Genomic DNA, 12,914 nt, shown 5'->3' with positions numbered 1-12,914 from the left:
GAATAAAAATTGCAAATGATAATATAAGAGATCCTTAAGCACTGAAAGTTTAAAGAAATTGAATTCTTTAAAAGAAATTTTAAAAACCCCAGAACCAACCGCAAAGGAGGAATGCATATGTCAAAGTTGCTTTGCTTTCTGGCTTCCTGCAAATGGAGACAGAATTGTATGGGTAATGGTCCTTTGAGGAATGGAGGATTTCTTCATCTTGTGAGATGCTGTATTTAGCAGTCTGCCTCTTATCCTTATGGGTGGGTTTCAATTTCACAGTGTCAGCAACAGAGTGAGTGTGCCCAGCCTGCTTAAAGTTGCTTAAATCTTCTGTCTCTATTGCAAATCATAGTGACTCTATGAATAAGCATCACTTAAAAATAGCTCTTTGAGATTTGCTTCTGTTAGATTGGTACCTGTTCTAAAATGACTTTAACTCCTTGAGTGGTGGTTTTGATTTAGATCACAGCATGTTTCAGAATTTGTAAGTTCCAAAATCCCATTGCTTACCACAAAGTGATGTCGAAGTGACAAATGTTTGGAATTCCTCCAGTTGTATGTTGCCAAAAAGGCTTGTAATTGAAAAATCTCAAGACCATCTGTTTATATCTTTCTTCTGCCTGGTTTTCATGTGAGCAGCTGAGAAGACTCTTTCTCTCCCATTTAGGACATGTAATTCTGCTGATTTTCCACCCATAGAAGAAGGAAAAAGCTGTGTAGAACAGCTTTTCCTTGCCTTCTGTAAAAGCAGTGTGACTCTTCTGACCACAAAATCAGTTGAAGTATAGCCTTCCATTAATTTGAATTTCCCAGTGTATGATTCTTGGGGATAGGTGTTGCTTACAGGACTGGAGCTTTGCTTATGAGCATGGGCTAAGAGAACATTCCAGCTATGTTTCCAGACTCTTTAGGTGTAGCTGTTGTGTGTTTATATTATAAAATTAATGCAAAGGATATTGCTGTGTAGATGAGAATTATTTTTGCAGGCTTCAGTTTTATATAGCAAATTTTGTCCTGAATTTTGTATGGAAGCGTATTTGTGGGAAATGGGGAATAATTCCCATGTTGCAGTCAATTGTTGCTGGACAGCAGCAAATAAACCAATTCAAAGCTGTTTTAATGAAAAGATGTCCTCAGTGGCCAGCAATCAGGGATTTATTGCTTCCCTTTCTGGGCTGATAAACTAACAAATAGATAACCAGAGGTCATAATGTTATCTAGCTGTTCCCTTCCTGTAAGCAGGAGGAGCACTGAAAATACCTCTGTCAGTTACTGGGCTGTTACATGTGTAATATGTTATATCTAAATCACAAATATAATGCAGACAACAAACACTTGTAGTTTCAGTTCTAGATCCTATATGTGATTTAACAAACTTAGACTAAACTCAAACCCAGGTCTGTCCTCCTTCCCATCAGGCAGCAGTGTCCCACTTGGACTCCCTCGGTGCTGCTTGCCTTTGATACATCTCCCACATCATGGGGAAACCTTCTGAATCTAGAGGGAGCAGCTGCAGCTTCCTCTGGGTACAAAAGCATCCCCTCCACGCTGCTCTGACCATGTAAAGCAGTGGCTTGTGCAGAAGTCCTCCTAGAAAGCATCCCAGGAGCAAACAGGCTGCAGTCCCTCAGGCTTATTTCTTTGTTATTCTGGTAAAGAGCTGTGGTTTCCAGAGCCCTCATTTCCTTTCTCAAACCCCAGCACCACACTGTGGTTTCTATGTGTTCCCTTCTTCCCTCTGTGCATTTTCTGCCAGGTTTTAAAATTGGAGCTGGAGCTCCACTGGCTGAGGCATTTGCAGGAGTGGAATTTGAATGACAAAAAGCCAAGCAACATAAACACTTCATGGTTTTTGATTAGCTAATTGTTAAATTAGGGGGAATATGCTTACAGTGCAAAATTAAAACAATGAAACAAGCTGTGTTTTCAATCTAATTGATTACCTTGTAACTTAATTTGTACTAAGAAGCTTGATAAATGAGATTAAATATTGCAGAGGAAAACAGTGATTCCCAAGCATGGGAATATATTTGCATTCTGGCAATTTGTATTGAATGCCTTCAAAGAACAACTGAATGCATTTTTTCCTTGCTTCTTTTGGTTTTCAAATGAAGGGTTTGCTTTGTTACACATCTACAAAATAGCTTTAACTACCCTTTTTTTGCCTTCCTATCTGTTTAGGCCTGCTTTCCTTCCCACTTCTTTATTGGAGCTCTGCTTTCCTCCTTGCTGACTTTCCTGACCAGCTTGTTTCCTCTTTCCTGCCCTGGCCACTTCCATTTGTTCCCGAGCTGTGTTTTGCTGATCTGACCACTGTGTCAGTATTTATTTCCAAAACCCATGCACTAGGAGTGTATGGAATTGGTTCATTTTTGTGCTCTGTTTTATGACATGACTTGGTGGGCACTGTCCTGTGGCCTTCATCCTCAGCCCCCTCCTTCAAGGTGGGAACTGTGCAGGGTTTATCTGACTGGGGCTATGGTCCTCCTCATTTTTAAACAGGGCTTTTTTTTTGCTTGTTGATGGCATTTTAACATCAAGTAATGATTTTAAAGGAAATATTATTTATCTATAACACAAAGGGGCTCATGTGTCTCTATGTGATGACAGAATTTGTTCTGGTTTTAACTAAATTATTTTTTGTACGCCAAATGGTCTTTTTCTTTTAATGGGTGCTTCATATTATATGGACCCCCTCTCTGCTGGGTACTGTTTTAAGGCTGTGTTAAATGAAGATATCTTCTTTTTTAATCAAGCCAAACAGTTGCAAGTAATATAGAGTGGCATCTCTGCAGTACATCTAGGTGGGCATGAAATGAGTCAGCAATGAGCCATCCACACACAGCCCTGAGGTTAAATTTAAATTTTGTGAGTAGTAAAAGCTCACCTTTTACATAAGAAGCTTTGAAACAAGCAGTTACTATACTTCAGGTAACCTAATGTAGGAAACCACTGATGGGTGCAATGAAAATATGAGCCACTTGTACTCCAATACATTCATTTTCAGGAATAAAGTGTGACTGACAATCTGTGCTTAAAGATGGTTTCTGAGATAGGAAATACACATTGTGGTGACTTGGAACCTGATGGGTTCCTCCTGAGCTACTGATCCTCTGCTCAACTGGTGCAAGGCAGGAAAAGTGCAGTTAACTTCTTTGAGTTAATATATCATTTTAACATAGCTGTGCAGAATTAAAGCTGACAGGGAAAAATGGGCATTGACATGCTTGCATCCACTATTCCATTTGCTCTCCTCTGAATAGTACTCCTGTCCCAAGGGACTTGCAAATTAAATACCTCATAGGACAGTGGTTCCTCAGGGCAGGTGACACTGCCAATTCACTACAGCTCTTCCTTACTGAGGGTGACAACTGTGTGTGCCACCCTTTAAAATCACTTATTTCATATGAACTGCTGAAAGAGCCTGTCAGTGCAAGGCCACTCTCCTTAAGGCATTTTACTAATTTTTGTCCATCCAGTGAGCAGTTTCAGAGCTTTCCTACTTCACCCTATGGCAGAGATGGAAAAGGTGCCTAAGTCTCCATCTAAGCCTTCATTCTTACCATGGAGCAGAGTCTGTGGAGCAGATTCACACTGTGGATCCCCATCCATGATCAGGTGGAGCTCAGTTCCAAGGTTCCTTTTCTTGTTTGGTCTGACAAGTGTTTGGCTTGGAATCTCTGTGTACAGTCCCACACATGTGAGCCCTACAAGGAGTTGCATGTGCAGGCTGTGTGTGTTTGATGTGCCCATGTTTTAGGGGGTTTGCTGGGCCTGTACTACAGCTGTGTGCTAATTTGTGAATCTGAAACTCAGATAACTCCCTTGATGGACCTGTATAGGTAGAATGGGTGTTGTCATGATTTGCAGACCTAAATAGCAGCCTGCCTCATGAGATGGTGCATATGAAGAGATTTAGGTTCTGTCCTATAGACAAGTGCATTTGTCTCTTTCCTCCTCTCTATTATCACTGTAAATGGATTGTAAATTACAATAGTGATTTTCAGGGTGATGTTAATATTGGTTAAATCCATCTCAGAAAGAAGTTCTCTAGCAGCATGTTCATGTTTTGCAGTATAAATCTTGCCTGCTACACCCATGTCTGACTTGGGAAGACATAATTTCTTCATTTCTCCAGGGAGCTTTAAAAAGGGGGGCCAGGAAGAAGGTATGGGAAAAAAGAGATCTGCACACATGGTCACACTGCAGCATGGCCAGTCCCTGGTGTGAGGTGCTGTCTTGCTAGTTGGTTTCTGACAGTGCAGCTTTGCTGCTGACTGCCTTACCTCTTTTATTATAGGAATTTAAAAGATGATACTTAACATGGGATGTTTCAAATGTCGCCATTACATTCCCTCCAACCTCTGCAAACCCATTCCTATGCTTGTTGGGTCTAATTTGATACTAAATGATGCTGACTTGACTGCTTTTATATCACAAAGGTCTTAGGTGGAGGTGCCTTACTTCATTTCCATATGTTGAACAGAGCACAATATCCCCTGGCCCTGCTCTGAAATATCCTGCTTTTCCACAGTCCCTGGAGGTGAGGAGCATTCATCTGTGGATATGGGAGTTAGATACAGACAGACACACTGAAATGAGCCTTTCCTCATTCCTCCATGGAGGCAGTTTGTCCCTGGGCTCCCTGCAGCACCCGAGCTGTGTCTGCTCCATCCCCAGAGACCTGGTGTTTGTAGCAGTGCCTCCACTGTGAGGAATAAATGAAACATGCCAGTAGTCCATGCTCATGGCCCTGCCAGCAAAAAACTAAAAGGGAAAAAGGCATTTTTGGGGCTGGGCAGTCCTTGGGTGGCAGCATCCAGGCTGAGCAGCAGGAGGGCTTCATCTCCTCAGGACAAGGAGAGGAGGGACACAGGCAGCAGGGGTTATCTGAAAAGCCCAATTCTAAGGGCTGACAACAAGCAAAGGGCTGCTGGAGGGAGAACAGCTTTCCTTGCTGCTTTGGCAGCACCTGGGCTGAGGTGTGAATGGGGCAGCAGCTGATGACAGGACCAGCAGAGGTACCCACATAGGACTTCAGCAGCCATGGGGAGCTGGTGCAATCACTGGGGCTTTAATCCCCCTTAAAATCACTTCAAGTGGTTGCAGGGAGAGGAAGAGAAATTTGAAATGCAGTCACTGCTGAGGAGAGGGAATGGTTATTGTAATACTGAAGCATTGTTTGGGGGAAAAAAAATTCTATGTGACCCAGTAAAGAAAAGGCTTTAAAAGATTTAGCTGCTTAATCCTGTTTATCTGCTGTTAGATCTTCACAAAACCTCCCAGAGAGATTCAGAGCAGCATCTGAATGTACAGACCTCACCCAGTGACTCAACAGCTCCTCTTCCTCAACTTAGAGTTTGGAAAAGAGGGGACGTGCAGCTCACTGTGTGTAATTGCTCCAGCTAATGAGCAGCAGTCTTTTTTTTCATAAACATCCAACAGTCTTCACTTTTGTATGATTAAAATGTTCAAATAGTTCTGGTTAATAACCTGGAAAATGGCCTGTGCTGTCTCCCAGGTGAAGTACAGCTCTGGAATGAACTGAAAATGCTTTAATAGTGGTGTGTTATTTTGTAATTGTTCTGTGGCTTTCGTTCTGCTTTCACCTTTGGTGAGATGTTTTCCCTCAAAGGACACTTAAAGCAATTCTTTCATCTTCCAGTAAATGCAGAAATGCAGATGGAGATGGATCCAAGCTCTGTCTAGAATTAAGAAAATAACCATATAAATTGGAGCAGAAAAACTATGATATGGGGTAATATTTGATTGGCATTCTGTTGTGTGAAACATAAACATGGTCCTGGCTTGCAATAAATGGAAGGTCTCCAGAGCCAAGTGGCTAAAGTCGCATTAATATCTGCTATCCTCTGTTCAACAGAGTTTTTCTGGGACATTTCTGTTTGTTGAGATTATTAAAATGTAAGGGTTTCTTTTCCCCCTCTTTGTCATCTAATGAGGCTTTGGCTGTTTCTTCTGAAAAAAAAATAAATGGTGACTTATTAAAGTCAGGCTGTACATTTTTAAGATGTCTATGGAGGTGCAAAGACACTTATGTCAGTGATGTGTTCCTCTGAGAAGGTATCAGCATTTGCTGTGCAGACACCTATTGGGCTGTTTCATTTTGTTAGCAGAGACTTGAGGCCACAAAAAAATTGCTTTAAAAATAACTGTGTTTTCATATGGGATACAGAGGGGATGAACCATAATCACATGCAGACCCAGATTTCTTCCTTTGTACTTGTTTTCTTGATGTTATTTGTGAGGTACAATGGGACTTCAGTTTGACCTTTTAAACAACAGTTCCTGCGGCTTTTTTTCCCTTTGTATCTGTGTGGTGAGCCTAAATTCAGTCTTTGGCTGACTCTCTGAAGGAACTGATGAAGATATTTATGTACACATTTGCCAAGTCCTTCTCTCTGGAAACAGAGGCCTTTTTTTGGTCACCAGGGGCCACATCCCTGCACTGCTCTTGGGTCAGATTCCCCTCCCTACCTATCCCCAGTGTTTTGCCCACCACATCAGAACCAAAGTCCAGCTCTGTGCAAGAGTTTCCTCCCCAGGCATTCATCTGCTGAAACTCCTTGCCCAAACTCTTAGATCCCAAATTTTATTCGTATATACTTGTGTTTGGAGTGCACACAGAAATATATGGGTTTGGGATCTAGAGATTGCTGTCCTCACCAGTGCCACACGTGTGGAGAGAGGAAAAGTTCAACTGGGCGTACATGAACAGGTGGAAAAAAACCCCAGGCTTTCTGTGATACTTAGGAACTAAATGCAAAAAAAAGATAGTGAAAATAGCAACATGACTAATCACAGGAACATCAGTATTGTTTATAACCTTTAGACATAGGTACACCCAATAACAGTTGTTTAAATTGCAAAGAGAAGTTTGTCTCAAATAATTCCTGGAAATACCACAGAAAGTGGAGAAAGGAGAAGTAGCACTTCTCACAGAAAAGCACAATCATAGAAATTGCTACTCAAAATAAATAATTGTATTTTTTTTTGCTAAAGGCGCTGTTCTTGTTTAACCTCAGTAAATGCAGCAGTGGTGTTGGATAACTAAGCGCAGTGACTTGCCTAGAGACAGCATCAGTGCTGTGGCATGACCTGCATTTCAGGTACCAGGAGCTCTTACTGGAGACCCTGGCAGGCAGCTGGGCACATTTCCACTGGGATTTTTGTCCCTTGGGTGAGTGCTGGACTATCACCTCCCGAGTGGTTTCCCATGGAGAGGCCAGGCACCATCTCACACCCCTGTTTACTGCAAGGTGCAAGCTTGGGCTTTTCTTTCTTTTGCTGCAGACCCACTGGATGTCCTTCAGCTCCTGACCCAGGCCTTCTCCCCTGCTTTCCTTCTCACTCATGTCTCCCCTGTGTGTTTTGCAGCCGCTGGGCCAGCCGCAGTGCCAGCACGCAGCGGAGGAAGGACCGCCTGCGGCAGCACTCGGAGCACATCGCACTGGACAACGACATGAGGGAGGTGGGTGGCCTCCTCTGAGGGCAGCACGAGCTGTGATCCAGGAGGTGGAGGCTTGGACAACAATGTGCCCATTCCTTGGGGCAGTTTTGTGGCTACTGTATGGTTTGGTTGGGTCTCTGTGGGCGTTTGGATGCTGCTCCGCTTGTCACCGATGCCGTACAACTTCAAAGCATACAACATAAATAAAGTGCTTTTATTATTTTGGGACAAGACAGCCCCGTTGTCACCAGGAAAATGATTTGCTGATTTAGACCCTGGCTGTGTTACTGCACACAGACAGAGCCTGGCAGTGCAGCTGCCAAACTCTGGCCAGAGTGGAAGTCTCTGGAAAAGTCAAGTCCTTGAGTAAATGTCAGCCATGTAGAAGTGAATGAGGCAAGATTCTTCCTTTTTTTTTAAAAGGAACTTTTCCTTTCTCTTACGTAGATTTGTGACATGAGTATACCTTTTTGAAAGGTTAAGACTTTGGGGCCTTTTTATGCCCAAAGCTTGGAAACTCCCATGCATCTTGTAAATGTCAGTCACACACATGTGTTTCTTTCCCATCTTTTCAGTTCTTCGTCCTTCATTAAATATTTTTCTGCCACATTTTTCCATTGATGTCCATATGCTTCTATTGTATGTCACTAGCAAAAATATAACACTCATGCTGTTTTGTGGTAAAATTCGCTCAGTAATGATAGTCAGTGTTGGAGTTTGCTCTCCAAAAGAAACTGAGTGGATGAGAGGACTCTTCAACCATAGCTTTGAATGATGTTTAGTGGAAACACAGCAAAACAGCACTTGTACCTGTTTGTTGCTATTTTTGCTAACATGGCTTTGCAAGTATATTTTAAGCAGTGCCTCGTGCGTGTGTATGGCAGCAGAGCCTTCTCAGTACTTTGTCATGTATTTACTTTCTTCTTTTTTTTGGCTGTGGATCATATGCATGCTTCTTTTGCTTTGTCTCCTCTTTCTTTCTGGCTGTTCTGCCATTGGGGCATCTGCCTCCTCTTAGCCCTCGGAGGAGCTTTTGCTTCGTCAGAACTCAATGGCCTTCTGGGAGTGGGATCAGGGACCACCCCCTCCTGCACGGCCTCCTAAAAAATCCTTCTCTGAATGCTGCCTGGTATGTTTTAGTACTTCTTGTTGAAAGCTGCTTTTGAGATGTTGTTAGCATGAGGAACCTCTGTCTTTGCTGCCTCTCAAACCAGCCCCTTTCTTGTAGAGTATGAGCACATCCCTGTAGCGCTTGGAAGTGTGGTTATAGTCAGAAAAGTAGCTGGAAAGGAGCTTCCACACCAGCTCCCTGGAAATACCATGGCTCCAAGGCTAAAAGACAAGAATTTTGTTTCACTTTGGGGTTTTTTCCCCCATGCTGCTCACCTGGCAATTCAGTTTAGGCTGTCACGTCCCAAGAGCATTGTTTTATAGATGCTGGACCATTGCATCCCATTGTGCAAGAAGGGTGGTAGTGCATGGATGCTGGAGCGGGCAAAGGGCAATCAACTGATTCTCTCAGCCCACTCTTAGTCTCCTCTGGAACCTTAGAATTTGTTGCTTTTGTTTTGTTTTTTAATTTGAATATAATAAGAAGCTATATAATGAACCAGGTTATCTGTGTTTTGTACCCTTCAGACTATAACCACACTTTTTATCCCTTCACATTTAGAAAGAAATATTCGTTTTTCTAGTTATGTATTCCCTGTATTACTTTTTACTGAATTTGCTGTTAATTTTTGCACTGAGATGGAAGTCACTTGTGAGGTTGCTTGCTGAACAACCTACTTTCATTGTCTGTAACTTTTTTTCGTTTATTCTCACCTGTAGTTTTTGAATTATTATAAAATCTTTACACTATTTTTGGAACTGTAGTTACCTAACTGAGAATTTCGGTGGAAAACAGCTTTTTCATGGCAGAACCCTACATTCTTGTCTGGCCTGTTAGGGTGATGCTAAGTGGTTCTTCTCCAAATTTCTGAGTTGAGAAGATCAGATTGCATCAGAAAAATTGCACTTGCATTAAAAAAAAAATAAAAGGGTCAGGGGGAGAGCTATTTGCTGTTTCAATTAGCTTCAATGTGTTAAGATTTTGGTTTTGTTTTTGCTGATCTACTGTAAGGTGTCCATGGCCAAGGCATGGAAAGTTTGGAACTATGTGATCTTTAAGGTCTCTTCCAACCCAAACCATTCTGTGTTTTTATAGAATAAATTTTCTGCCCAGACAGGAAGCTCCAAGGATGCAGCAGCCATAGTGACCTCTCAGTTCCCCAGAAAACCCAGCCAGCAGCAGCAAGGATTCCCTGGAGGGATGTGATCTGCTCCTTCCAGGAAAGACTGGTCATTGTCACATACCATCCCCCAGAGAGGCATCATTAACAGGACAAAAACCCACTGTGGAAACAGAGCATTCCCACAGCAGGCTATGAGTGCTGTTTCTCAAGACTTTTATTTGGCAATATTCTGTTATCTTGCTCTTTTTATGACAAAATTACCAATAATGCTCAAACAATATTTTGATAATTGGGGCCAACTTCTCAGCCTTGCTCAGCATGCAGCTCTTTCACTGATGCTGGGGTCAGAGGTCATGTGTTGATTAGTTTGTGGATTTTGGCTTAACAAAAAAAACCCAAAAAACAAAACAAAACAACAAACAAACAAACAAACAAAAAAACAAAAATAAAACAAACCCCCCCCCCCCCCCAAAAAAAAAACCAACAACAACAACAAAAAAACCAAAACCCACCAACCAAAAAAAACCAAAAAACACCCCAAAAAAAACAGACCAAAGCAAAAAATACCCTGAAGACAAGGCAGTGGAACGGGAAAGTTTGAAAGTCTTCAATTATAGTTGGATCTTTTTTTAAAGACTGTGCTGATTTTTTGTCCATACTTTACAAGTACCACAGTAAGAACATGCATGATCCCAAGTGTCAATTCTGTTTAAAATGAGCTTCACTTGTAATCAAGAAGTTAATTGAGAATAAGATCAAGTCTCATTTTTCCTGCATGAACCATCTAGATGAAAAGTAATGGATGAAATCTTTCCCATTCCTTAAGTGTATTTCTGTTTCTTATAATTTATTTTCAGGGTTTTTTTTTTTCTATTCACATATAGTCTGGTCACAAATTAGACAATTTAATTTTTTTTTAAGTGAGAAATAGCAGTGGAAAGAAACTTTCTTGGTGTTTTGGCTTTATTGCTGAACGAAGGTATTACACTTTATGCACTTGTACCTAACTTCATGCTAGTGACTAACAGCACAGTTCACTGGCTAATATTGACTGATTCTGTGCCAATCCAGGGAAATATCTTGCTTTTTCTGTTGTCAGAAGGGATCATTTCGCTTCCCCAGCCTGACACCTAAACATCAGACAAACCAAGATTGTGTTTCTAGATTAACACTAGTTCATTTGGTTTCATCACCTTGCTTGCCTAGGATGAGGAGAGTCACTCTGACCTGTAATATCTGAAATTATTCTCTTTATTTTTAGAAATACATGCAGGAGGCAAGGAGTTTAGGTAAAAATTTAAGGCAGCCCAAACTGTCAGACCTCTCTCCAGCTGTGATTGCACAGACCAACTGGAAATTTGTGGAAGGGTTGCTGAAGGAATGTCGCATGAAGGTAGGCCATCCCCTGGGTGCCCTCCCCTGGACTGCAGTGAGCTCAAAGAGCACCTGCAGATGTTCTGCTGGTTCACAGCTGGAATGGCATGGTTCTTTTGGAATACCTGGTTATTGCAGGATGGATAGCCCTGTAGTGGTTTTCAGCAGCTGGAAGAGAAAGGAACATGTTTTGAAAGGAACGTGTTTTCATTTCTCTTCTGTTTATGTAGTTGAAGTTGATGGAAGTAGAAAGGACAGGAAGGAGAATCAGCATGATCAGACATCTTCTGGAGGATTTCCTTTAATTGTTCATATTTACACGTAGCCTAAACAGAATGGCCTGGAGGCCTGTGGTCAAAAGGGAAGAATTCAGCATGAGTGGCTTGTGCATGTTGTTCACGCAGAGCAAATGAAGTGTAACAGTTCCTGGTATTAAAGAAGATTTCATAGCCATGGACATACAACTTTTTGTCTGTTGCAGTTGATAGTATACTCCTTTACCTGAGTGTTAAACTTTATTAGCTGTGACAAGAATTAAAATGGAAGCTAAGTAAGACTGAGCATGTATTCTGTACTCTGCTTGGTAATAAATCACCAGCATAGAAATAGGACAATTAATAAAGGGTATAGAAGTAGGACAGCTGGAACAGGCTCCCCAGGGATGTGGTCACAGCACCAAGTCTGCCAGAGTTCAAGAAGTGTTTGGACAGTGCTCTCAGACACATGGTGTGACTTTTGGGGCTGTCCTGTGCAGGCACAGGAGCTGGACATGGTCTTTCTGGGTCCCTCCCAACTCAGGTGATTCAAAGTAATTAGGCAAATTTTTTTATAGAATTATTTTTGTTAATTTACAATCTCTGGAAATAGATTTGAAGTTTCTCTCTATTAGCCATGGTCTCTAGATTAAGCATGTGTAGGTAAACTCATCTGTAAATTCTGTTCCTTGTTGGATAACATTCTTAGAAACCGTTGGGATCTTTTTTTTTTTTTTTTTTTTTTTGGATAGACTAAACGCATGTTGGTAGAGAAAATGGGCCATGAAGCAGTTGAGCTGGGACATGGAGAAGCCAACATAACAGGTCTGGAGGAAAATACACTGATTGCCAGTCTCTGTGATCTGCTAGAAAGAATCTGGAGCCATGGTCTGCAGGTCAAGCAGGTTGGTAAATACTGAATGTCATCTCTGCTTTCTAAGCTGCTACTCAATGGTATAACTCCAAGATAAAGCAGGAGGTGTCTTTGGGATCAATGTCCCTGGTTCATATTTTGCAAAGGTTTGAGGAGTTTTGGGTGTTTGGGTTTTTTGAGGGGGGATTGTTTTGGGGTTTTCCCCTCTGGAAATTGCAGTGATGTTGTCAAGTATGTGTTTGGTTTGTTCCCTTTCAACCTGCACAAAGGAAACCCAGAGGGAGGAAAAGAAACAGGTGGGTGGTGTGACTGCTGAATCAGTGGGGTGGTCTTCTCTTCCTGAGGTTTCACGGCCCAAGAGAGAAGGATTGGCTTCCATTACTGAACATTTTACCCATTCAAATTCCATTCCATTATTCTGCCATGTTTATTGGCCGTTACTGGTTATTTTTTGCCCATATTTTTTATTTTTATTTTCAGGGGAAATCTGCATTGTGGTCCCATTTGCTTCAGTACCAGGAGAGAGAAGAGAAGCAAGAGCACAGTGCGGAGTCCCCAGGTGAGTACTTGGCAGGTGACTCCATGAGCAGTCCATCACAGCAACTCAGCCAAGGGAGGAACAGTGCAACCACATGAAACCCGTGCAGGATTTTCAGCATATTTGCTTGCTAATACCACATGTACCTTTTGAGACTTCTCATAATCATTGTGGGGGTGTC

General features: G+C 41.9%; 1 protein-coding gene across 1 annotated transcript in view; it reads left to right on the top strand.

The window, feature by feature from the left end:
• DENND5B (DENN domain containing 5B) overlaps nucleotides 1-12,914 on the top strand; it is a 60,971-nt gene that overhangs the window by 30,167 nt on the left and 17,890 nt on the right. Inside the window, exons 8-11 of the mRNA XM_031057021.1 lie at nucleotides 7,387-7,480; nucleotides 10,955-11,086; nucleotides 12,074-12,226; nucleotides 12,676-12,754. Of these exons, the coding sequence (XP_030912881.1) occupies nucleotides 7,387-7,480; nucleotides 10,955-11,086; nucleotides 12,074-12,226; nucleotides 12,676-12,754 (458 nt within the window). The remainder of the gene's footprint in view (nucleotides 1-7,386; nucleotides 7,481-10,954; nucleotides 11,087-12,073; nucleotides 12,227-12,675; nucleotides 12,755-12,914) is intronic.

Source organism: Geospiza fortis, unplaced genomic scaffold (assembly GCF_000277835.1).
Source record: "Geospiza fortis unplaced genomic scaffold, GeoFor_1.0 scaffold10, whole genome shotgun sequence".
Classification (NCBI taxonomy): Eukaryota; Metazoa; Chordata; class Aves; order Passeriformes; family Thraupidae; genus Geospiza; species Geospiza fortis.
This window is presented reverse-complemented; position numbering and strand designations above follow the sequence as displayed.